Source organism: Cucurbita pepo, chromosome LG09 (assembly GCF_002806865.2).
Source record: "Cucurbita pepo subsp. pepo cultivar mu-cu-16 chromosome LG09, ASM280686v2, whole genome shotgun sequence".
NCBI lineage: Eukaryota > Viridiplantae > Streptophyta > Magnoliopsida > Cucurbitales > Cucurbitaceae > Cucurbita > Cucurbita pepo.
In genome coordinates this window covers 9,557,057-9,580,965 of record NC_036646.1, presented here as the reverse complement: position 1 = coordinate 9,580,965, position 23,909 = coordinate 9,557,057, and the positions used below count along the sequence as shown (strand labels likewise).

The following is a 23,909-nucleotide window of genomic DNA, read 5'->3' as shown; positions in this document are numbered from 1 at the left end:
TAAAATATAAAATAGTTTAATTTAAATAGAATCTCGTTCAAAACTAGACCATGGTTGAGTGAAATATTTGTGTGCATAATGGTATAAAGTTCTATACAACTCCAAACCAATTTGAACATAGTTCAATAGATAAGATACATATTCTTATTCGGAGAAGAGTTAGGAACAAAAATGAGGAGAAGCAAGAACCACTTAAATAGATGAATCAGCTGTATTTCATCTTTTGTTATCCAAAAGTTCCTCTGCAAGGTTCATTATGGACGGTGAGTCAGGGCCTAAGATTAGGTCAAAATGTGAATATTCTTATACTACCTCCTTGTTGGTCTTGAGGGTCGGAGACTAGAATTAGGAAGAGCGGATCTTGCACTGTTAATCAACTAAAAATCGATGATTCAGTATTTCACCCTTAAAAATTGTATAGATTATATCTTTTATTTAAACGAGGTATATCGTTTATTAAAAAAGATTCTCCCAATCGAAATGAGTCGATCTATTTTATGCGCTCGTGAAAAATTGGATTCGTGGCTACATGTGCCTGTATAGTAGCATGACTCGCAACAAAAAGAACGTAGAGGCTTGCTTTAGAACATGAATTGACCTATGCAAACTACAAGCCCAGCTCATGTTTATGGACTTTGGGCCACCTCGTTGAGCAGGGGCGGATATCCCCCTGAAGACATAATTAGTTTGCTACCAATTAACCCGACTCAATTTGTGTTTTATAGGTCATTAGCTCGGTTATTAACTCGGATCTCAAAAGCTAAGAAATCGAGCATCTTACAAGTTATAGGCGCACTGCAGCCACACATTCGAATAAGAGAAAGATGGAGATAGAACACTAATTTTTAAATTCAATCAGGTTCAGGTTTAAGATTGAGTCGGTCCATACATTTAAATTTATTTTATTTTTTTTAAAATAAAATTATTTACAAAACAATTATACGTGTATATTTATTTTAATTTTATTTTACCTCATAATTGTTTTTTTATTATTTATTTGAAATGTATTTTCTCAAGGTATATATTAAAATTGAGGTGGGAAATAAATAAATTAGATTTTTTACATTTAAATATTTTCCTTTTATTAAACACAAAAAATTATAAATAAAACAATTAAAAAAATTAAAAAGTAATACACGGCACAGAATTTATGGAATCGGTCAACGTTCAAAACAACCTGAAATAAATGGTGTCCAATTATTTCCTAGTGTGGCAACTGGATCTCCCGGTCATCCCGAACCTACCAACTCCTCCATACCGACCATCCCAAACCTAGTCTCTCTCCCTCACCTCCAACAACCTAAAAAGAACCTAGGCTGGTGACCAGGAACCTTTTGTACCGGTTCCTAAGAGGGGGGGAGAGAGAAGAGTGTGTAATATTATATAAAGAGAGAGAGAGGTGGGAGATTCACCAAAAAGTCCAGAGAGCGGCGGAGGGGGAGGCCGTTCTTCGTCGTCTTTAATGGAGAGCTTATTAGGTCTTCTTCGTATTCGGATCATTCGCGGCGTCAACCTCGCCGTTCGCGACGTTCGCAGCAGTGATCCTTACATCGTCGTTAAATTGAATAAACAGGTTTTTCCCGTTCGGTCTCTCCACCGATGGATTCAAATTTTGTGTCTAACATGTTTTTGAATATTGTTCTTGGTGATTATATGCGCAGAAATTGAAGACCCGTGTGATCAAGAAGGATGTCAATCCTGAATGGAACGAGGACCTCACTCTTTCTGTTACCGACCCCGATGTTTCAGTCAAGCTCGTACGTAACTCATCTCGAGATGTTTACTCAATTCATGGGACAGGGACGGAAAGTCTTCTCCATTTCCAACCCCGTCTTCACCTCTTATTTCAACTTATCATCATGTTAAGGGATGATTTGTTTTGTTATATAATTTCGTCTCCCTGACTCGGACCAAATGGATATCTTTAAATTGGGTATCGATTTGATTTGTTATATATGGTGAAATCGAGCTTACATTTGATGTAACGATTGTAGACGGTGTACGACCACGACACGTTTACGATGGACGACAAGATGGGAGATGCGGAGTTCGAGATAGGGCCATACATCGAAGCACTGAAGATGGATTTGGCAGAGCTACCAAGTGGAACCGTGCTGTCAAGGGTGCAGCCATGCAGGCAAAATTGCTTAGCCGAGGAGAGCGCCATAGTGTGGGAGGAAGGCAAGGTTATTCAAAACATTTGCCTGCGCTTGCGAAATGTTGAATGCGGCGAAGTTGAAATCCAGTTGCAGTGGATTGAGCTTCCTGGTGCCAAAGGTTTGTAAAAATGCCTTAAACAAACACCACCATCATCGCCTTGTTCTGGTTCTTGTTCTTTTTTGATCCTCTACTGTTTTGGTCCAAGATTATCCATGAATCCATTTTTGCTCATGGAATTCAACCAAACCCTTTATTTTTTCATTTTTTTTTTGTCTTTTGACTCGTGAAAATCTTATAAGATCATGTAAAGTTACGAAGCTTTTTGTTTTTTTTGATGGATTGGTTCGATTTGTTGTTTTCATTTATATTCTTTTCCTCCCCACCCAATAAATGAAAGTGCTCGATCATCAAAAATCACTTTTATCGTGCTTTTTTCATTTATATTCTTCTCCTCCCCACCCAATAAATAGATACGAAACATATAAAATGTTGTTCCAGTAGAACAGGTTATTAGTGCAAAAATTCACCCAATAAATAGATACGAAACATATAAAATGTTGTTCCAGTAGAACAGGTTATTAGTGCAAAAATTGGTGAATACAACTTGTTAGGTTGAATGTTATTGTGACCTACATGGGTCACGACCTATATGGTTGTGACCAGTGATTTACACTTTTGATGGCAGCGGACTTGCGATTGTGCGATACTCACTTTCCAACAAGCCAATTCGTTCTTACGTCACCTATGGCCAAACGGCGTATGCTAGAGCCTCTTGCCTCTGGCCTCGATTTAAGAAGGGTCAAGACCTATATGGCACACAGCCACACGTATTTATAGGTGTATAACAAACCATAAAATCATACCAACTGTGAAAATATTTTTAAATATTTCAAAATATTAAAAGTATTTATGAATCTTTTCAGATATTTTTGAAATAAATTACTTACCATTTGAATAGAAGAAAAAGTAGTTGTATAAAAAGTATTAAACAATCCATTTTAATTTTAATAAGGTAAAAAAGGTTAAAATTTTAATAAGGTAAAAAAGGTTAAAATTTTAATTTTTATCTAAGGTAAAAAAGGTTTGCCATTCTCGGCGGTAAAAAAAGCAATCCGGGGCTGGCGCAAATTTCAACTGGCGAAACAAAGCGGGAAAGAGTTTTGTTTCCATTTTGAGGCATAAAACCCTAAATCGGAAGGTCTTTAGGATTTAGGGAAGGGGAATCGAATGGTTCAGACTCGCGGGACTGAGAGAGATGGAGCACAGAGACGATTATAAATTCATGGAGATTAGAGATGCCATTGCCTCCATCAATCAGAAGGTTAACCTTATTGGCGAACTGACTGCGCACTGGTATTTCTCCTCTTTTCTCCCATTCATTGCGTGAAATGGATGTTGTTTGTGCGATTCACTCCCATGAACTTGTCATTAATTTGAGTTCAAACTCTGAAACATGTTGTTTTCTTTAGCGAAATCCTAGCATCTGGTATTTTGATGTCATCTTTGATCATCATTTATGATCATTTCACGATTAATAATCTACTGGCAATGATGAAAAAAAGGCCGGACTTACGGCTGCTTCCGTTCGGACGGTAGTAGAATGACGATGTGTCTGCAGTAAGGTGTTTTTCTGAGCCAGTTCTTGTAGCAAACACTGTCTATTTCGCGCGCTATTTTTTTTATATTTTTGATGGCTCGTCATACGCCCTTATATGGAGTCGTCAAGTAGTTGTAATTTTTTTCAGTTTCTCTTGAATAGGCGATGTTTTGTTGTGGAAAACTGGAAGTAGGAGTGTTCTTATAATTCTTTCCCAGTGCTTGCTTTCGCACAATCTACTGTTACTTTTTTTATGCTTCCCCCACCCTACTGATGCTCGTCTGTTTGTCTTGTGTTTTGTCAAGTATCAACGATTCTATTTATTGGGTATTATTATGAGTCATAAGTCAAAATTTAAGATTGTGAATGAGGAAGCTTGAAGTTCATAGTATGAAAATTAAGATTTAGATGACCATGCAAATTAAGGTTTCTCCCAATCTATAAGTATGGAAAGAGGAAGTATATACTATAAAGAGTACTAGAAATTATATCATTTGTGCTGAATATTTGCAGCCAGTTGAGGCTTGTAGCATTAATTCAACTAGATGTTACACAGAATTATTGAACTTGCAGCAATGAATGCAAGTTCGTCTGCTATTTATAGTTTAAGGTTCCTACAAAAAACAGTTCCATTAATAGGGTCGACACAAGACAAACTTGCATTCATTGCTGCAAGTTCATTAATAGGCTACCTCATACAAATCTACAATGGAATTTCCTCGTAATAAATCACTACAAAAAATTCTCTGTTTTCTATTATCAAGTTGATGGATTTAACACCTTGAAATTCTTCCTCTACTCTGCTGTGAAATTCCCAAGAGCCCAAAAGCTCTTACCACGCAGTTGACTTATAATTTCCTGTACATAATGTCGCAGAAAAGATTCTCATAACTCATTAAAAATTAGAAGAAAAAAAGGAGGATTGATCAATTCAATCAGAAGTACAAGGAGTGATTTAATTTTGTGCAGCCACTGCGTGGTCATTGGGGTGGAGTGGCACAGCCACCGCAGCAGCACGAACAGCTGCGTGCCTCCTTTGTCGCTCTCTAAGATATAGGACAGTGAGGAGGCAGGCAAATAGAGTTAGAATTGTTGCATTTCCTTCCTCCAACAGTACATCCTCCACCCATGCATCAATTTTTGGATAAACTTCTGGCAACGAATCAATCACATGGACCTAATTCACACATTAGAAACACCCCATTTGATAAGTCCATGTGTGAATAAAGCGTGAAGGAATATAACACAATCTACTTTGTGTGTGTGTCGAGGAGCTAAGGTACTCTAGCAAGGCAAATATTAAGAAGAATAGTCCATTAAACCCACCAGAAAACAGTCCGCATGATTCTTTCGTAACCACAGGCTTCCTAGAGCCAGCTTGACTGGCAACCTAGCAGCTGGATCAAGTTCCAGAGCTTGATCATAGTAACGCTTGGCTAGGTGTAGGTCAAACGGAAGGCCTAGACCATGTTCATGCATGTAGCCAAGGTTGAACATGGCTTGTGCATTTAGCTGGGATTTGGCATGCATGTATGCTTCCGCAGCTCGATCATAATCTACGTCAGTGCCCTGAGTGAAAATGGAAAAGTAGAAACATAAAGATCTCGAACTTGTGATCTTTAAATATTTACGATTTAATTGTATCACGTACTCTGTGAACATACCCGACCGTAGTAATATGCATCCCCAATCAGTAAAGCAGCATGTTCGTTGCCCTGCTCGGATGCTTGCCACCAAAGAGAATGAGCTCTTTGATGTCTTTCTGCCTTGGCGCAAAAGCCAGATTCCCCCAGACACATGCTTTGTTCTCCATATTTGTCAAGTATCCATGCTGCATTGCTTTGTGCCACCTCGTATCCTAGCTCTGCCATTCTTGTATACAAGAAGAATGCCTTGCGAATGTCAGCTTTCAGATATGATTCCAATGCCCATCTAGACAATGAACTCCAAGGTCCTCGTTCGGCAACTAATTTGTACAGTGCACTTGCCTGCAACCACTCAAAACATCAATTAGTAACATGCCCATCTAGACAATGTATGTGAATAGGTTGAGAAACTTTCCGATAACTATATCCCAAAAGAAAACTTCAAACAACCAATTTGATAGTGAAATAAACTGCTCAGAAGTTTTGGAGAAAATACTCCTTAGAAATCCACAATAATGCATACAGATATATATAGTTGAGTGAATGTACCATAGGAATATTCCTCTTGAGCCCAACACCAGTATGAAACATCTTTGCCAGCTGATAGAATGCCTTTGGTTGTCCAGCATTAGCAGCCACTATAAAATGAGTACATGCCTTCTTCACATCTCTCTTTACTCCAATTCCTTTAAGATACATAACTCCTAGATTATAATGACCACCAGACTCGTCGTTATTGGCAGCTTTCTCAAAGTACTCCTTGGCCTGTATTAAAGGACATAGCATGTGGAAGGGAGGAAATGAAAACACGTTATAAGCGATATAGGCAGAGTTACTTACTTGAAGGGAAAGAAAAAATAAGAAACAAGCAGTAATTCAGGTGCCATATCAAACATATACCAAACAACCCAACATTCAGAACATGAAAATACAAAGAAAAAGATACCCATTTAAACGATGCATTAAGATCCAAACCTAGCAACACCTAAGGGCAGGAAGGGGTGGAAGGGATGTGTCAAAATGGGAGCAAGTTTATGTTGCAATGCCCACAGGGGTTAAGAAGTGCAGATGTCTACTATGCTCTATACACCATTGAATCAAATAGACTCTAATTCACTTATGATGCAGGGAAAATGTATTGCCTGAGATGCAGGGGTTCAGAAGTAGAATTTGCAAGAGAAACTAATGGTAATCTTACCTTGGTAAAGTTTTTCTCCACTCCATAGCCCTTGACGTACAAATACCCCATGCCATTATAAGCAGAAAATGATGGCTGCTTGGACGCACGAGTTAGCCATTGAAGTGCCTTAGTGTAATCCCTCTCAACCCCGGCACCCCTTGCATATATCTCTCCAACTAGTTCCATAGACCTTGGTTCACCTTTCTCCACAGCCTTGGAAAACCAGGACAATGCCTTGGCATGATCACGCCTCAACCCTCTCAGTCCAAAATAGTAAAATAGTCCAATTCTATACATAGCTCCAGCATTACCCTTCTGCGCCTGATACTCCAAAATTTGGAAGTCTTCGTCCTCCTCTCCTCTAGACTTTCTCAAGGCTTGCTTGTTCTCCTCAGCCCCATTATGGATCCTCACAGGTTCAATCACTGGAGAGTCTTTAGAAACTAATAAACTGTTAATAGCTACCTCTGCTAATTCAGCATAAAGCTTGACTGCTTTCTCATACATCTGCAGCAACCAAGCAAGGTTTACCCATTGGAAAAGCACGATAATCAAAAGGATCTGGATGCATTCAAAGGTTGAATTCAAAAGAATTAAACAGAATTCAAAATCCACTCACTTCTTGCCTGAAGTAAATATACGCAAGAGCCATCTTAGATTGCTTATTCCCTTCAGCGGCAAAGTAATGATACATAAACGCCTTAGCCTTGTTCGTCTCCTTCATTATCCCCATTCCATGTAGTAACCCTAGCACCGATTGCGCGTGCGGATCCCCACTCCCCGCAGCAACTTGATCAATGTCCGCAACCGCATCCTCCATCAACCTTAAGTCACCGGAACTCACCGACGACATAAATTTCCCTAAAGCAGTGTAGTACAGATCCTCCGGCGCGTCGGAGGCGGAGGAAGGGGAATCCGGTTCGAATATAGGGCGCCAAGAGCCAGGGTCGAGCTCCTCGCTGGAGTTTTGAGATTCAGGTTCCCCAAATTCATCCCACTCGGCGGAATCGGGGAAGTCGTCGGCGAGTGCACCATCCTTGAGGTCATCTTGAGAGATGACGATGAGATATGGACGAGCATTGATGAAAAGAGAGCATAGACATAGAATTAGAAAAATGACCTGAAGTCTACGAGCTTTCAGTTGCATTCTAATCTGTCCTCCGATTGGGCTTTTGAAGATGAAGAACAAGAAGAGGACGACGACAACGAGGACGACGAAGCTCTGTGGGATTTGATGCAAAACCAAAACTAGACGACGAGATCCGGCGGTGACACATCAGGTACTATCATTGGACCAATAGGACTTCGCCATGTCAGCAAAAGTTTAATTCTTATTTATAAATCCAAAAGTTTAATATTTTTATCTTATAATTTTAATATTTGATTAGTTTAATCCATCATGTTTAAACTTCTCTACATCCACTCTTTTTGGAGAAACTAAGTTTTCGAGGGCCCAAATTGGATGAAATAGAAACCAAGAAGTGGCTTGCTATATAGAATAATCATATCATCTAGAAATGATAAATTATCGATCGACTCATAGCTCAGCTACCCTTTTTGGAAAAATAAGTCTCTAGGGCCCAACTTGGATAAAATTATGAGTTTAGTTTTCAAAATTTGAAGTTGTCTATTTGATTTCTAATCACCAAGGTACTTACTAAATGGATGTTATCGTTCATGACAAATTATGGATCCAGTTGTTGAATTGAAAAAATGGAGTGGTATCATATAACTTTGTATTGGGTAAGTTACCGAGTAGGATATACAAAATTTTCAATTTTGTATTTAATACGAAACTAAATTAATGATTTAAAAATAAAGACTTAAAAAATTGGAGGGCAAAATTGAGAATAAATAAATGGGAGGGGAAAGAAACATTTCAATTTTCATCTCTCCTCCGTTTCCAAATCCTTAAATCCTCTCTCTCTTCTTCTTTGTTTTTATTTCTAATTCAAATTTCAGTCTGCTTCTCTACACCCACAGAGAGCAAAAGAAATGTTGAATCCGGCGAACGATCTGTTCTCGACGCCGTCGACGCCGTCTTCTCCGACGAATTCATTCATTTCCTCCGATCTCGACACTGAGGTGCTCCATCATCGCCTTCTCCCATTTTATGATTCTCTTATCCGTTTCTTTATTTTCGGAATTCAATTCTGTTTTGCAGTCTACAGGTTCCTTCTTCCATGACAGGAGCACCAGCTTGGGGACTTTAATGGGGGTGAGCTTCCCGGCGATTGCCTTCCGAGTCTCCTCCCAGAGCCGAGACCACCACGCCGCTGCGGCGGCGACAGCTGATGTTTCCCGCAAGAGCAAAAAGCCAAAGAGAAAAACGACGGCGCCGGGGCTAGTCTCTGATCGGAAGCGGAAGTGGTGGCAGCTGTGCAGGGACGACGGTGTTAAACCGGCATCACTGGGCGACTTTCTTGAGGTGGAACGGAGATTTGGGGATGCTGCTTTTTACGACAATGCGGTGGATCTAGAAGGCGTGGTTACGGCGGATCAACGGAGGAGTGGCCGGAATTTGTTCGCCGACGGGAGAGTTCTTCCGCCTGCGCCAACGGAGGAAGAAGCATCGTCAGCCGCGGCTCTCTGCCGATTTTCATTATCGCTCACCGGAATTTGCAGCGGCGGTGCCGGCTAAAATTTGGGATTTGATTTGTCCAGTTTATTTAAATATAATATATTACATTTAATCAATCAAATGGTTTAATTATTACTATGAAGAATTTTGAAAAAAAAAAAATGTAACCTTTTTCGTGTGGTGACCCTCTTCTTTTCTTTTTCTTCTCATTTTTTTAATTTCTTTTAATCATACTTTTTTTTTCTTTTTGAAAATAATTGTAAATTATGAACTAGAAAAAAATCATATATTAATTAGAAAAAAGATAACCCATTTTATATTTTTCCCATCTAAATCTAAAAGGACAATTAACATGTCATACTAAATAGAATAGAAACATAATCTAAAGATGCTAAATAAGCATAAAATCATAAGAACGTTATAACCAAAATTTCATGCTCATGTGCAGAGCTTAAGAAACGGCTACCACATTCTAGAAAGGCAACAAGCGTACAAATTATCCAATCATGACACGAGATAGTGACAATGAATAACAATACCAAGCTCTCCAAGTTTGATAATAGCAATGAATTCAATCTAAATCATTTAACGAAGAATAATAAGCGGGCAAATCTAGTGCCAACAACTATGGTCATTTTGACTCGAATAGGTTGCAGTTAAAAAAACTCAGTCTCACATCTAACTATGGTGAGCACGAGTTTGGCTCATCCCTTTTGCGAACTAACTGATGTTGAAGGTTAGTATATCAAGATATTCACAGAAAATTGACAGTTCAAAGAAACAAATTTCAAAATGAAGAACAAATTTATTAGTTATGGAAATACCAAAATATTTACTCAATTTAATGGCCGAGGAAAAGTTGTTATCTTCCCACATGCTGTATGGCTTAAGGGATTGAGGATTTCTTGGCATTTTCTAGTTCAAAACGTCCCAAGGAAATGAGATATTCAGGCTTCTCTAATGAAAAAACATTATGAAAAACAATACCAACAAAAATAACTCACATACGATTTAGGAGTTCCGGGTTCGTTCCTGCTCTAAAGAAGATCAAATTATAATGTTCGTCATTTTCGAGTCGTTTTTTGCCTCAGTCTTTTGATAGCCATGAAGGTCACAGCAGCTGAGAGAGAGTACCTGCACAAAGATCAGCCATTGCAAGAATAAGAATGTGTAACAAAGCTTCTTTGATATCAAAATCTTAATGAAATTCATTTAGTTTCCTTTTGAGTTTTACCTTTCGAGCTTCTCCTCAAGATTTTTAAAACGCGTCGGTTAGAGAGAGGTTTCCACACTCTTATAAAGAATGCTTTGTTCCCCTCTCCAACCGATGTGGGATCTCACAATCCACCCCTCTTGGGGGCCAGCGAGGACGCTAGCACACCGCCCAGTTTCTGGCTCTAATACCATTTTTAACAGCTCAAGTCCACCGCTAACAAATATTGTCCTCTTTGGGTTTTCCTTTTCGGGCTTCCCTTCAAGGTTTTAATCGTGCCTCTGCTATGGAGAGGTTTCCACACTCCTATAAGAAATGATTCGTTCCCCTCTCCAACCGATATGGGACCTCACAATCCACCCCCCTTGGGGGCCCAACATTCTCGCTGGCACATGGCTCGGTGTCTAGCTCTAATACTATTTTTAACAACCCAAACCCACCGCTAGCAGATATCGGGCTTCCCCTCAAGGTTTTTAAAACAAGTCTACTAGGTAGAGGTTTCCACGCCCTTACAACACTGAATGGGATAATCATTAACACAAGTACAGGACACTGAAATTTATTCCAAGTCTAAAACCTTTGAATGCTTATAATGAAATAGTGAACATTACATTTCAACACTGAATGGAAAAGGGTGACAGACATACCATGTTAATGTGTAATTAAGATGATCCTGTGGCATAACGGAACTTCGTATCAACGTATTAACATCCTTTGGAATCGGATACGGGTTACTTGGGTTCACATTCTCATTTATGTCTTCCACATAAATAGCATCCTCAGGGAGTCCAGAAGTACGTGCAATTGCTGGAACATCAACATAAAACCATTGGCTAGAGCCAGGATCATTTGCTGGAACGAATATGCTAGGCTTTTCACTTGTGCGAACCACTCCAATAACTTCTACTGGAGTAATGGGGCTCACTTCATTCTGCATATCAACAACCAAACTTAGAATTTTGGTCTTTGAAGATAAGTTAATTGACATTAAACAAGCAAAACTGTCAAAAAGAACCTCTAGATTCTTGGTCGTTTTCGACCAGAACTTCCACCAAGAGCTTCTCTCACTCTCTTGAACCATGGAGGGTGGAATATCTGAAGACTGTTCACTACCTTGATGGTCTACTTCTAAAGCCTTCTCCTTCCAAGTGCGTGGAACCCATCCTCGATTGACCAAAACAGGTGACTGCACACTGGAGAAGGGTTGTTTGATCTAATCTTGGTTAAATGGTGACGTATAACGTATATCGAGCTACAAAATCCATTCGAATGAACAATTTCCATTTTTATACAGCATGGCAATTAGAATTGGTGAACTAAATGTGCTATTTGGCCTTCCATGTCCTTGGAAATTCATAGCATACTACCTTATTGTGAATGAACAGCCAAGAAAACCATTTAAGTGTGAAAGAATTCCAGCAAAAATTCCCATTCATATGTTCATATCAGAATATAAAAGGCCAGCTTTTGGAGGTTAGTTGGAAGCAACTTCAACAGCCATGAACTTACAAGCAAAGCAAAATGGTTCATAAATACACCACTCTAGAATGGAACAATTCAATACTGAAGACAAATATAAAGCCAGTTTTGATAAGAGAAGAGGGACTGGAAAATACCTATCAGGTAGGCCAAGAATGGGCATCAATGGGGTAATAACATAATGGCCATTTTCGGTCACTCCTGAAATGCTTCTCGAACGTGGACCAACGAAGATTGATTTCTTCTCATCAAAAACTCCTTTACAGATCACCCTCCTGAACTCCAGATCATCTAGCTTGTCTTTCAATGGAAGTAAGCTGTTTATGTTCACAGGTTCCATTAACAGTCGCTTCTGCCTGTAATCTAGAATTTCTATCTGCAAAATAAAATGTCAAAGACGATCCTTACTTCGACGAGAAATGGGTGTACATTAGCTCCGTACAGTGCTACTTTGACGATTTAATGTGGAAAAGACAGATTTTCAGCTTCCAAGGATGGAAATGAAGCAAACTTTGATACTAAACAACAGAATTACTGTTCAAATTCTCTATGGCATGGAAAGATTGCCACAAAAGTTTCACCCTATACCACTGACCGAATCAATGCCTCAATAAGAAACCCTTTAGCCAAGATTTTAGAGAATCATAAATTCTTTTCAAGGATCTGTTAGGAATCACGACTCTCCATAATAGTATGATATTGTCCACTTTGAGCATAAGCTCTCATGCTTTGCTTTGGGTTTCTCCAAAAGGCCTCATACCATTGGAGATGTATTTCTTACTTATAAATCCATGATCATTCCTAAATCAGCCAATGTGGGACTCCCTCGAACAAAGTACACTATAGAGCCTCCCTCGAGACCTATGGAGCCCTCGAACAGCCTCCCTTTAATCGAGGCTCGATTCCTTCTCTAGAGTATTAGAACAAAGTACACCCTTTGTTCCACACTTGAGTCACTTTTGACTACACCTTCGAGAGTCACAACTTCTTTGTTCGACATTTGAGGATTTTATTGACATGACTAAGTTAAGGGCATGACTCTGATACCATGTTAGGAATCACAACTCTCCACAATGGTATGATATTGTCCACTTTGAGCATAAGCTCTCTTAGCTTTGCTTTGGACTTCCCCAAAAGGCCTCACACCAATGAAGATGTATTCCTTGTTTATAAACCCATGATCATTCCCTAACACCAATAAAGAGCGTCAAGAACAGTCTTCAAGATTTGCATTCTTTTAACGGAGGTATTTTACTAATTCAACTGGATAAATGATTGAATAAGTAATGAAAAGCTAAACTATTAGAGAATTCAAACAAGCATAACACAAAAACCAGAAATAAATCAAAATACCTTCTCTTGCCTCCTGAAAATCTGCCAAGTTCCAAGGCCAAACGTGAGAGCCCCAGGTAAAAACAGGAGCCATTTTGACAATTTCGAGTCTCTTTGTTTCTCTAAGAAAATACCCACCAAGCAATACGCGATTTTAAACAATAAAACTCACAAAAACCTAAATCATTTTGCAAAATCAAGACCAATCCAGATAGAAGAAAGTTCAGAAACTCACGTTGAGCTTGAGAAAGCGAAGATGACTGGGGATCAGCAGCAGAAGAAACTGCAGCCGCAGAGCTGAACGAGGAAGAAGACGAAGGTAAAGGCGTCGGCGTCGCGCTGTGCCGAGAAAGGGAAATAAAAGGGCGAAATTTAGCTATGGATTTAGCAAAGGAAGAAGATGCCATGTTCTTGATGCTGACATTTGAGAGTTCTTCAGTCTTCTTCTTCAGCTTCCTGCTCTGTTCTGCTCTGTTGTGGCTGAAAAACTCATTTCGGGCCCTTAAGGGTTTATGCTTTGTATTCGAACCAATTCACCCCTACACTTTTATTTCTAACATCTGTAAAATTAATTAAATAAATTAAATTTTTTTTTTTTATTTTAACGTTGACAACTAATAAATAAATTTAGTTGAATTTTAAATATATATATATATATTTTTATATTTGATAAATCAAATATTTATTTTATAAAATTATTGAAAGAAAATTAGGTATTAAAAATATTTTATATATTAGTTACACTTTCAATATTATTTAATACATAGTTATTATTACTTTAATTAAATAATTTGTATACAAATTATATATTATTTACTACCATTTTCAAATTTTCCAATCAAATACCTTTTTAATTAGTTATATTTAATAAATTCGAACTAAAATAACTTTAATAAACTCGTGTTTATTAAATTCAAATTTATTTTTGGTTAAAAAACATTTTTATCTCTAAAACTTTTATTAAAATATATAATACAATTTAATTGGATTTAAAAATTATATAATACAAAATCTACAATAATTAAATTGTTGCAAAATTGGAATTTAAATATATATATATATATTAGTAATTTATTTAAGGTTTTTTGTTCAACGAATGACAGTTTGGCCGAGTGGTCTAAGGCGCCAGATTTAGGCTCTGGTCCGAAAGGGCGTGGGTTCAAATCCCACAGCTGTCATTTTTTTTTTTAGTTTTCTGGGTTGAAGAAAAGAGAGAATAGCTAGATTCGGGGCAGTATTTGTCGAAATATTCTTCATTTGTGTTCTTGGTTTTATCTCCCACTGGCCTTCAGTGATGGAGAGTGTTGGAGTTACCGAAGTCAGACAGTGACATAAACAAAGAGATTTCAGAGACAAACAATCAGTTTTTCTTGTTAATTTCTCCCTTCAACTCCTTCCCTCATGTCCAAATTTCTGCCCCTTTTTAAACCTTCTTATAGCTTCTCCCTCCCTGCCTCTTGTCAATGCCACTTTTCTTGCCTCTCAAATCCTACAAACCCAATACTCATGGCAGCAGATGGCCGGAGACGAGCAAACAAAAGTCTCGAGACCCTTCTCGATAACGACAAGGTTGTCGCTCCGCCACCGCAGCTGCAAGTCAAGTTGTTGCCGGGACAAGGCTTGGAATTCAACAACTTGTCATATAGTGTTCTAAAGAAGTTTAAAAAGGATGGTGTTTGGATCAAAAGAGAAGCTTATCTTTTGAATGATATCTCTGGACAAGCGATGCGAGGTGAAATCATGGCTATCATGGGGCCGAGTGGCGCTGGGAAATCGACATTTCTTGATGCCTTGGCTGGTCGGATGGCGAAAGGAAGCCTTGAAGGATCTGTTAAGATTGATGGAAGACCTGTGACTGCAAGTTACATGAAGATGGTTTCATCTTATGTTATGCAAGATGACCAACTCTTCCCAATGTTAACTGTGTTTGAAACATTCATGTTTGCAGCTGAGGTCAGGCTTCCATCCTCTATTTCTAGGGATGAAAAGAAGAACAGAGTTTACGAGCTCATCGACCAACTAGGTCTACAGGTATATACCACTTTCCTTCCATCTTACATCTCCACTATTGATGTGAGATCCCACGTTAGTTGGAGAGGAAAACGAAACATTCTTTATAAAGGTGTGAAAACCTCTTCTTAGGAGACGCCTTTTAAAAACCTTGAGGGAAAGCGCAAAGAGAACAATATCTGTTACGGTGGGCTTGGGCGGTTACAAATGGTATCAGAGCCAAACACTGGGCAATGTGTCTGCGAATAGGCTTAGCCCTGAAGGGGGGTGGACACGAGGCGGTGTGCCAACAAGGATGCTTGGGCCCGAAGGAGGGTGGATTGGGGGGTCCCACCTCAGTCGGAGAAGGGAACGAAGCATTCTTTACAAGGGTGTGAAACCTCTCCCTAGTAGACGCGTTTTAAAAACTTTGAGGAGAAATCCGAAAGGAAAAGCCTAAATAAGACAATATCTGCTAGTGGAGGGCTTGGATTGTTACAAATGGTATCAGAGCCAGACCTCGGGCGATATATCAGCAAAGAGATTTAGTCCTGAAAGGGGGTGGACACGAGGCAGTGTGCCAACAAGGACGCCAGGGCCCGAAGGGGGTGCGGATTGAGGGGTCCCACATCGAGGCAGTGTGCCAACAAGGACACTGGGCCCAAAGGGGGGTGGATTGAGGTGTCCCACATCGGTTGGAGAGGGGAACGAAGCATTCTTTATAAAGGTGTGAAAACCTCTCCCTAGTAGACGCATTTTAAAAACCTTGAGCGAAAGCCCGAAAAGGTAAGCTCAAAGAGGACAATATCTGCCTGAGGACAATATCTGCTAGTGATAGGCTTGGGCTGTTACAATTAATTCTTCCCGAACTAATAATTTTGTTTCTCTTTGTTCTAGAGTGCCATGCATACATATATAGGTGATGAAGGGAGGCGAGGAGTGTCGGGAGGCGAACGACGAAGAGTGTCGATAGGAATCGACATCATCCACAAACCGTCGCTCTTATTTTTGGACGAGCCGACCTCGGGGCTTGATTCTACGAGTGCTTATAGTGTAGTAGAGAAGGTGAAAGAGATAGCTCGAAATGGCAGCATTGTTCTGATGACCATTCATCAACCTTCTTACAGAATTCAACTACTACTTGATCGCATCACTGTTCTTGCCAGGTATAAGATCCTTTACGCCTTTGAACTTGATCCATTGTAATGGCAATTCATGTTTCAAATGTGAACATTACAGGGGGAGATTGATATACGTTGGAAATCCATTCAACCTTTCTGCTCATCTCTCTGGCTTTGGAAGGCCAGTGCCAGATGATGAAAATGGCATAGAATATCTATTGGATGTGATCAAGGAATACGACGAATCAAATGTCGGGTTGGAGCCTCTCGTGCTATACCAACGACACGGTATCAAACCCGATCTAGTTGCAAAGACTCCTGTTTCGAAAACACCTAAAGCTCCTTACAAAAACGGTCTGGGGCCAGGACCGAAGTTCCTAAACCTTCGTAGTCAAGCATTCTCCATGACATCAGGGCCAAACTCGAGCCAATTTGATTCAGCATATGGATATGATGATAACGAGGACGATGACTTTGATAAATCTCTCGAACGTAAATCAGCTAGAACTCCGATGAATAGTCGTAGCGGTGTTTACTACCCTCCTTTAGCATCTCAATTCTACAAAGATTTATCTGCTTGGGTCTATAATGGTGTTAAAGGAACTCCTGGTCGACGACCATCGTGGACTCCTGCAAGGACGCCGGGACAAACACCAGGAAAAACACCTATATCCGGAGTTAGAAGTGTCGTTTCGAGTCAATTTCCGTCATCTCATCAAACGACTACTCATGCAAAAATACCTTCCGTCTTCAACATGTCAATGGACTCTCATTTACCTTCTTTTGAAGAGTTGGACCTGGAAGAAGTTCTTGATGAGCCAGACCATGGTCCCAAATATGCAAATCCTTGGCTCCGTGAGGTCGTCGTGCTTTCATGGAGGACGATGCTCAACGTGATCCGCACCCCAGAATTGTTTCTATCTCGCGAGATTGTATTGACAGTAATGGCGATAATTCTTTCGACGATGTTCAAAAATCTCGGGCATGCTACGTTTAGAGACATCAACAGACTTCTCAACTTCTACATCTTTGCAGTTTGTCTCGTTTTCTTTTCCTCAAACGACGCTGTCCCGACATTCATTCAAGAAAGATTCATCTTCATCAGAGAGACATCTCACAATGCATATCGAGCTTCGTCATACGTCATTTCCTCCCTCATTGTCTATCTCCCATTTTTCGCGATTCAAGGCTTCACATTTGCAGCCATAACCCAATTCTGGCTACACTTGAAAAGCAACCTGTTCTTCTTCTGGATATCACTTTTTGCCTCACTCATCACAACAAATGCATATGTTATGCTTGTGAGTGCGTTGGTACCAAGCTATATCACAGGCTATGCAGTTGTAATAGCCACCACAGCCATTTTCTTCCTCACTTGTGGATTCTTCCTGAAACGAACTCAAATACCAATATACTGGAGATGGCTTCATTACATCTCAGCAATAAAGTATCCATTTGAATCCTTGTTGATCAACGAATTCAAAGGGACAAGATGTTATCAAGGAAATCCCAACGATCTTTCGCCCGGGCCGTTGGGAGATGTTAGGATTAGCAAGCTGCACAATGTTTCTAGAGATTTGCAGCCAAACTGCATGCTGATCGGAGAAGACGTTCTGTTCTCGATGGACATTAATATGCGAAATATATGGTATGACATTGGTATCTTACTAGCTTGGGGGGTGCTTTACCGGCTGTTCTTCTATGTGGTTCTTAGATTTTACTCCAAGAATGAGAGGAAATGAAGCAAGCATCATCTTTGTATATCTCTAGGCTTTTGAATGGGAATAAGTTGAAGATTGTAATGCCACCAGAGTCGCTTTCCAGAGGCTGAATCAAAAAAACAAGAAACAAGCCAAGTCATTTTGAGAAATTTTAAGCAAAGCAATGCATACTCAAACCAAGCTCTTGAGAATGTTTATACTTGAAATTCTAAATGTCAGTTTTCATTTTACCATATCAACACAGTTCAACAAACACAGATAGTTTTTTCTTTCGTTTCAAATATCTGCTATTGGTGGAATTAGACTGTTACAAATGGTATCAGAGCCAGACATCGGGTAATGTGGACTCAAGGCGGTGTACCTGCAAGGGCATTGTGCCTCAAAGGGGGTGGATTGGGGGAGAGGGGGGGTCCCACATAGTTCGGAGAAGGGAATGAATGCCAGCAAGGACGCTGGACCCCGAAGGGAGGTGGATTGTGAGATCCCACATCGGTTGGGAAGGAGAATGAAGCATTCTTTATAAGGGTGTGGAAACCTCTCCCTAGCATACACGTTTTAAGAACTTTGAGGGAAAGCCCGAAAAGGAAAACCCATAATAGAGGACAATATCTACTAGCGGTGCACTTGAGCGGTTACGGAAAAAACATAGACAACGGGGAATGGCCCAAGCTCTTCTCTATATTTGGTAGAAAGTACTTTTTCTTGTGGGAATTATTCCTCATTTGAATTTTAAAGTAACATGTGAACACTAAAGAACAGTCTAGAGAGAGAAAGATCATAAAGAACACAGCCAAAATGTTCTCAGCATGTGATGAATGGGACCAAGAGATAGAAACATTTTCAGTTTGATTCTCTATCACGTTTTCAAGTGGAGGAAAGAACAATATAGAATCATTCAGAATAGTTTTACATACAAAATATCATCCCATTTTTTTTCTCTGGGTGTAAATAAAAAGCAATATTTTACATAAACATGGAGCAACTAAGTTACATATTGTTCAATCGAAACTAACTGCGCTTTTCAATTGAACAAAAGAAAATTATATAAAAAAACAAAACCAAGAATCAATCTAAGCTAACAGATTGACAAATTTTGCTTTATATCCAATTCTCTAATGTGGAGGACAAACCGATTTTGTATGTCCAAAGCGAGAGAGACATCAGGCCATCAGATCCAAGGTTGTGGATGAGCAGTCTGATGCTTTCTTTCCAATATTGTAGGGGCATGTGTTTATCCTAAAACAACATGAGAACAAACTCGTGAGATTCCGAGTCGAAGTAGAACTAAACACTCAAGTAAAAGAACCAGGTTGAAAACTCACCGTTCCCTGCGCTTCTCTAGAAACCGAGTCAAGGATGCTTTTCGAGCCTGAGGCACAGCTGTAGGGAGGAGGTGATAGGAGGGATGTCAGCATGTTTGTTGTTTAAATCATCACTTCTGGAAAAATATGGACTAGAGTAGAGTGAAGTGGCTTTATACCTGCAGGTATGAATGTCGTGGCAATCGGTGCAATGGAACGAGTATCCTTTGGAGGTTCGGAATAGTTTGAATGGGATGCTGGGGTTTGTATACGTTTTGGTGCAGCAGGTAGCTCAATTTTACTACAGGATCCTAACCCTGCATTAGGACTCTTAGAATGTGCAACAGAAGGCGGACTTGAAAGGCCGAGGAGTGGCATTCCTTGGAAGTTTTCGTTGGGGAATGATGCCTTCACTTGACCGATGGGATGTACGTTGTTTTCTGTTTGAGGCAGCCCTCCAGTGCCAGCAAGAAGCATTATAGCCTGAGCCTGAATAGAAACATCAAACAACAAGAACTGAGAATTGATTCTTGTAACCGTCAACAGATATTGTCCTCTTTCGGGTTTTCCCTCAAGGTTCTTAAAACGCGTCTGCTAGGGAGAGGTTTCTACACCCTTATAAAGAATGTTTTGTTCTCCTTCCCAACCGATATGGGATCTCATAATCCACCCCCTTCAGGGCCCAGCGTCCTGGCTGACACTCGATCTCTTCTCTAATCGATGTGGGACCCTCCAATCCACCTCTTTTTTAGGCCCAGTGTCCTTGCTGGCACACCGCCTCTTGTCCACCCCCTTTCGAGGCTCAACGTTCTCGTTGACACATCGCCCAGTGTCTGGCTCTGATACCATTTGGAACAGCCCAAAGCCTACCGCTAGCAGATATTGTCCTCTTTGGGTTTTCCCTTTCGAGCTTCCCCTCAAGGTTTTTAAAATGCATCTACTAGGGAGAGGTTTCCACACCCGTGTAAAGAATATTTCGTTCTCCTCCCCAAACGATGTGGGATCTCACAATTCTTCCCCAAGTGGTGAGAAGACAAAACAAAATTAGAGTCTTTAAAAGAACAGATACCTTCTCAGGAGATACATCATTATAAACACAAACAGATCCCGCATAGAAGATCGTCAGCTGCGGCGTTGAACCTGGAGGTTTTGAAGCATTCCTACAAAGAAAAGTAAGCATCAATTTTCAAGACATTTAGGCTTTGACATCTTTCACAGATCCATCTTGAAAAACAAGTACCTTAGCTCAGTGCTACCGATGACCGAGCTCGTGAAAGGAACAGAAACAGAGGTCGCAATTGGAACACCACCAAATGGCTGCAAGTTAACATTGGAACCAACCACAGCTTGGCCAGAAGAAACCAACTGGGATTGAAACACCGGAACATTGAAAGCCACAGGAACAGCATTGTTAGTTTTAGTTTGGTTCGAGATTGGAAACATCTTCACATCTTGTGAACGATGTACCGAAATCGCCTCGCCATTTTGGAACGGATAAACCGCCATTGCATACTGGTTACCAGCCTTCTTATCTAGAACTACATTCTTCTACAAACAAAAGAGAAAATCACCAACTTCAAATCAATGAACAGAGTCCAAGCCATTGATGACTACACATCAAAAAACAGAGAATTGCAGATTCAGAGCATAATCAAGAACGAAATGAAGAAAGTGAAACCTGAATCACAGAAGAATATGGCCTATGGGTAAGATTTGAAAGGTCAGAAGAGACCAATGGATCAACAACAATTTTCCTTTGCTTCTCATCTTGAGCAGCCTTGAAAGACAGCAATTGGGGAAGAGCAGAAACTTTGTTCGAGAATGCCCACTGCATGCCTGAACCAATCAAATTTCATTCCACAATCCTATGATCAATAATCTTGGGAGATTAACGGAAACAATCTTAAAAACTTCAAAAAAAAAAAAATAATAATAATTACATCGCCATGATTCATTATTATAACAAAGACCCACACCGACGTGTGATTAAAAAAACTTTAATTTTCCTTTTAAAAAAATAAACCGAGTGTTTACCACGGGATTGAAGTATTTAATTGTTAATATGATCATTGCAGCTATCCAGCTGTATTATCTATTTATTTATTGTTATTATTCTTTTATACCGCACTGAAATTGCCACGTCACTGTTCTTTAATACATAAATTAAACGATTGAAGTTAAGTTTAAATTAATGTAGAACAAAATTCATTGATTAATTTAATAAATTATTTTCCAAATTTTCACATTTTCCCTATTTAAAAAATTCCAAAAAAAATTAAAATTACACGCAGTACACAAATAATAATTTTTTAATTCATGTATTTTTAAAAACCATAATTTTTAATATAAAAAATTCCCCCAAAAACTTTTTGGCTTGTCAGTTCTTTGGTACATCAAATTTACATTTCGGTACAGCGTGCGAAACGTGGTTTTTACGCCTATTCTAACAGATTTTTCTTTCTAATTTTCTGTTTGGTTCCTGAGAAAATAAATTCTAAATTCATACAATAATTTCCTCAATCTTCATTTCTTCTCTAACTTTTCCTGTTTTCCAAAAGCAATTTCGTGGATACAACAAACTCAAGCCCTAGCAGAGACATTTCCGAGTATCAAATTCGCCAAACAGATTTCCAAGATATCACACAAAACTTCCATGGAAATCGAAACAGATGAACAAGACGATGATGAAGAAGACGAGACATGAACATACCTGAATTCTTAGAAGAATCTGAGAAATCTTCTCTCGACGCCATAGCGTCATTCTTCGAGTTCAAACCTAAGAAATCTCTCTCCATTTGAAATCCTCGAAAGAATTAACGCCGAAAAAATACCTGCAGAGTTTCGAAGCGATGAAGAATCGAGCCAGTTTCGAGCTCCAAGACCATGAAAGTTAAGCGCGCACTGAGAGAGAAATAGGCAGAGAGAAAAAAATACGAGAGAATTTCAGCGCTTTTTAATATCAATGCGAGAGGAAAGCGAGAGAAGCACGTCTTTTTATTCAAAAAAAAAAGAAAAAAGTACTATATAGAATCGATAATTTACTTNATGTTTACTGTATTATAAAAATAAATAAAAGTTAAAATAATTTTGGTCCCAATTTTTTTATTATTTCCCTATTTATAATTTTAGATATTCAATTAATTTTGCCTTTTTTTCTTTGAATTTTGAATTTTCTTTTCATTTATATACTATTAATACTCACTTTTGGTCCAACAAAATAATTTAAATATTATATAATTTAGTGACAAATTATATAAGAAAAGGCTCTTATTTTTATAATTTATATAAAGAAAGTTTATAAGATTTAACTTTATAGAAAAATTACCGATAATTAATAAATAATAATTAAGGCTCGTGGCACTGTGAAATCTGAGCCGTTGGATTGATTAAGAGATTCGGGTCCTTGAGATGGGGTATGAAAGTGGGTAAAATGGGAAAACGACCACGTGCGAGTCGAGCCACGTGTCGCTTAGTTGGATTTTCTCGAATCCGTGAGCTCAAAACGTGGATAATTTTTTCCACCTCATTTTTAGTTTTTCTATTACTTTATTATTTCTTTATTATTATACAATAATATATTCTCTTTCGCCCACCCTACATAAACCAAAATTAAATAATTAAATAAATAAACAGCCTCCTTAATTAATTAATTTATTCAGCCAAGTTAATATTTTAATATCCTTTCCTCCTCTTTTTTTTTTTTTTTCCTTAAATTCTTCTTTTTCAAAATATAAAATTTATTTTCAAAATTAAAAAAAAAAAAAGAAAGTCTTATTTCTCCATGTGTTGGATTGTCGATTTTCCACGTCACCTGAAATTAATTAATAGCTTATGACTGTATAAGTTTGACTTTATTATTTATTAATTGTTACATTAATGGAAACTAAAAGAATTATTAAATTTCTTCAGGAAAAAAAACAGTTACATTAATGAAACCTACCAAATTTAGCTTTAAAATATTCTTTATTCCTTGATATTTACGTTAATTTCCACTAATATAAAATAATTGTAAATAGCCTTTTAAAATGTACTAATTCTATTTAGCTGAAAATAATTTGTTCATTATTTTCAACCAATAATTTTATAATATAATTAAATATTGTGATGTTTTTAAAAATAATTAAATTATAACTTTGTTCGTACAATTTAAATTAAAATCTAATCTCTATTATTGTTAAAATTATAAAAGTTATGTATGTTTACGAAATTTCTATTAAATTATGTGATTAATTCTAAAATTTCGAACTATTTGAGACCCATTTTAATAAATTTATAATTTAATTTAATATATCTAATTCAACTAAAAACCCACCATCATAATAATGTCTAAAAAAAAATTAATTAGTTGTGGTCAACCATTTGATAAAAATTTAATAAATTAACCAAATATAATAAAGCTTATAAATAAAACTCCATTATAGAATAAATAATAAATCAAAAGCCAAAAATGAAATATATATATATATATATATATATATATATATATATATCACATTTATTGATAAAGCTTTTAAAAATTGTCAATTTTATCATTATTTCACGTCGTTTCCAAGTTTACATCAATACCATCCATCATTTAAAAAAATATA

The 23,909-nt window shown here is 38.3% G+C and overlaps 6 protein-coding genes and 2 non-coding genes across 11 annotated transcripts; 5 read left to right on the top strand and 3 right to left on the bottom strand.

Moving 5' to 3' along the window:
- The first annotated feature begins 1,419 nt into the window (after positions 1 to 1,419).
- Positions 1,420 to 2,460, top strand: LOC111802355 (protein C2-DOMAIN ABA-RELATED 4-like). The gene is made up of 3 exons (XM_023686685.1): positions 1,420 to 1,573; positions 1,662 to 1,757; positions 1,995 to 2,460. Exons 1-3 carry the CDS (start codon positions 1,463 to 1,465, stop codon positions 2,283 to 2,285), a joined length of 498 nt encoding a protein of 165 aa, XP_023542453.1. The 5' UTR covers positions 1,420 to 1,462; the 3' UTR covers positions 2,286 to 2,460.
- A 1,243-nt stretch (positions 2,461 to 3,703) lies between these two features.
- On the top strand, positions 3,704 to 3,799 carry LOC111802796. Its single transcript, XR_002816330.1, has one exon. It is a non-coding gene; the product is annotated as a small nucleolar RNA snoR113 (small nucleolar RNA).
- A 562-nt stretch (positions 3,800 to 4,361) lies between these two features.
- LOC111802340 (ERAD-associated E3 ubiquitin-protein ligase component HRD3A-like) lies at positions 4,362 to 7,826 on the bottom strand. Its single transcript, XM_023686667.1, has 6 exons — positions 7,203 to 7,826; positions 6,602 to 7,090; positions 5,953 to 6,168; positions 5,422 to 5,745; positions 5,084 to 5,326; positions 4,362 to 4,934 (listed from the first exon to the last, which is right to left on the bottom strand). The coding sequence occupies exons 1-6, from the start codon at positions 7,728 to 7,730 to the stop codon at positions 4,713 to 4,715; spliced, it is 2,022 nt and encodes a 673-aa protein (XP_023542435.1). The 5' UTR covers positions 7,731 to 7,826; the 3' UTR covers positions 4,362 to 4,712.
- On the top strand, positions 7,790 to 9,333 carry LOC111802341 (uncharacterized protein At3g17950-like). Of its 2 annotated transcripts, XM_023686669.1 has the most exons (3): positions 7,790 to 7,863; positions 8,567 to 8,668; positions 8,748 to 9,333. In XM_023686669.1, exons 2-3 carry the CDS (start codon positions 8,579 to 8,581, stop codon positions 9,222 to 9,224), a joined length of 567 nt encoding a protein of 188 aa, XP_023542437.1. In that variant the 5' UTR covers positions 7,790 to 7,863; positions 8,567 to 8,578; the 3' UTR covers positions 9,225 to 9,333. The 2 variants fall into 2 exon arrangements, with proteins under 2 accessions (XP_023542437.1, XP_023542436.1); XM_023686668.1 differs by lacking the exon at positions 7,790 to 7,863 and having other exon boundaries at positions 8,444 to 8,668.
- A 616-nt stretch (positions 9,334 to 9,949) lies between these two features.
- Positions 9,950 to 13,714, bottom strand: LOC111801378 (surfeit locus protein 1-like). 2 transcript variants are annotated; one of them, XM_023685355.1, is made up of 6 exons: positions 13,424 to 13,714; positions 13,210 to 13,310; positions 11,994 to 12,232; positions 11,390 to 11,570; positions 11,025 to 11,308; positions 9,950 to 10,298 (listed from the first exon to the last, which is right to left on the bottom strand). In XM_023685355.1, the coding sequence occupies exons 1-6, from the start codon at positions 13,593 to 13,595 to the stop codon at positions 10,229 to 10,231; spliced, it is 1,047 nt and encodes a 348-aa protein (XP_023541123.1). In that variant the 5' UTR covers positions 13,596 to 13,714; the 3' UTR covers positions 9,950 to 10,228. The 2 variants fall into 2 exon arrangements, with proteins under 2 accessions (XP_023541123.1, XP_023541124.1); XM_023685356.1 differs by having other exon boundaries at positions 11,393 to 11,570.
- Positions 13,715 to 14,286: 572 nt separating this feature from the next.
- On the top strand, positions 14,287 to 14,366 carry TRNAL-UAG. Its single transcript has one exon. It is a non-coding gene; the product is annotated as a tRNA-Leu (tRNA).
- A 328-nt stretch (positions 14,367 to 14,694) lies between these two features.
- Positions 14,695 to 18,159, top strand: LOC111802415 (ABC transporter G family member 17-like). Its single transcript, XM_023686766.1, has 3 exons — positions 14,695 to 15,219; positions 16,075 to 16,343; positions 16,417 to 18,159. The coding sequence occupies exons 1-3, from the start codon at positions 14,695 to 14,697 to the stop codon at positions 18,038 to 18,040; spliced, it is 2,418 nt and encodes an 805-aa protein (XP_023542534.1). The 3' UTR covers positions 18,041 to 18,159.
- A 702-nt stretch (positions 18,160 to 18,861) lies between these two features.
- LOC111802414 (protein TIFY 6B-like) lies at positions 18,862 to 22,288 on the bottom strand. Of its 2 annotated transcripts, none has more exons than XM_023686765.1 (7): positions 22,031 to 22,288; positions 20,999 to 21,156; positions 20,561 to 20,865; positions 20,390 to 20,480; positions 19,500 to 19,809; positions 19,342 to 19,399; positions 18,862 to 19,255 (listed from the first exon to the last, which is right to left on the bottom strand). In XM_023686765.1, exons 1-7 carry the CDS (start codon positions 22,113 to 22,115, stop codon positions 19,180 to 19,182), a joined length of 1,083 nt encoding a protein of 360 aa, XP_023542533.1. In that variant the 5' UTR covers positions 22,116 to 22,288; the 3' UTR covers positions 18,862 to 19,179. The 2 variants fall into 2 exon arrangements, with proteins under 2 accessions (XP_023542533.1, XP_023542531.1); XM_023686763.1 differs by having other exon boundaries at positions 20,561 to 20,868; positions 22,031 to 22,287.
- Between the last annotated feature and the right edge of the window lie 1,621 nt (positions 22,289 to 23,909).

Coding starts and splice junctions, on each gene's coding strand:
- LOC111802355 (XM_023686685.1), top strand. CDS start 1,463: ATGGAGAGCTTATTAGGTCTTCTTCGTATTCGGATCATTCGCGGCGTC. Junction 1,574..1,661: donor TCGTTAAATTGAATAAACAG/GTTTTTCCCGTT, acceptor TTATATGCGCAG/AAATTGAAGACCCGTGTGAT. Junction 1,758..1,994: donor CCGATGTTTCAGTCAAGCTC/GTACGTAACTCA, acceptor TAACGATTGTAG/ACGGTGTACGACCACGACAC.
- LOC111802340 (XM_023686667.1), bottom strand. CDS start 7,730: ATGCAACTGAAAGCTCGTAGACTTCAGGTCATTTTTCTAATTCTATGT. Junction 5,746..5,952: donor TCAAGAGGAATATTCCTATG/GTACATTCACTC, acceptor GAGTGGTTGCAG/GCAAGTGCACTGTACAAATT. Junction 4,935..5,083: donor ATCATGCGGACTGTTTTCTG/GTGGGTTTAATG, acceptor TGTGTGAATTAG/GTCCATGTGATTGATTCGTT.
- LOC111802341 (XM_023686669.1), top strand. CDS start 8,579: ATGTTGAATCCGGCGAACGATCTGTTCTCGACGCCGTCGACGCCGTCT. Junction 8,669..8,747: donor CCTCCGATCTCGACACTGAG/GTGCTCCATCAT, acceptor TCTGTTTTGCAG/TCTACAGGTTCCTTCTTCCA.
- LOC111801378 (XM_023685355.1), bottom strand. CDS start 13,595: ATGGCATCTTCTTCCTTTGCTAAATCCATAGCTAAATTTCGCCCTTTT. Junction 13,311..13,423: donor TTCGCTTTCTCAAGCTCAAC/GTGAGTTTCTGA, acceptor GTATTTTCTTAG/AGAAACAAAGAGACTCGAAA. Junction 11,571..11,993: donor ATTCTTGGCCTACCTGATAG/GTATTTTCCAGT, acceptor ACCCTTCTCCAG/TGTGCAGTCACCTGTTTTGG.
- LOC111802415 (XM_023686766.1), top strand. CDS start 14,695: ATGGCAGCAGATGGCCGGAGACGAGCAAACAAAAGTCTCGAGACCCTT. Junction 15,220..16,074: donor TCGACCAACTAGGTCTACAG/GTATATACCACT, acceptor TCTTTGTTCTAG/AGTGCCATGCATACATATAT. Junction 16,344..16,416: donor CGCATCACTGTTCTTGCCAG/GTATAAGATCCT, acceptor TGAACATTACAG/GGGGAGATTGATATACGTTG.
- LOC111802414 (XM_023686763.1), bottom strand. CDS start 22,115: ATGGAGAGAGATTTCTTAGGTTTGAACTCGAAGAATGACGCTATGGCG. Junction 21,157..22,030: donor AGATTCTTCTAAGAATTCAG/GTATGTTCATGT, acceptor TGATTGGTTCAG/GCATGCAGTGGGCATTCTCG. Junction 19,810..20,389: donor ATGATGTATCTCCTGAGAAG/GTATCTGTTCTT, acceptor GTTTCTATTCAG/GCTCAGGCTATAATGCTTCT.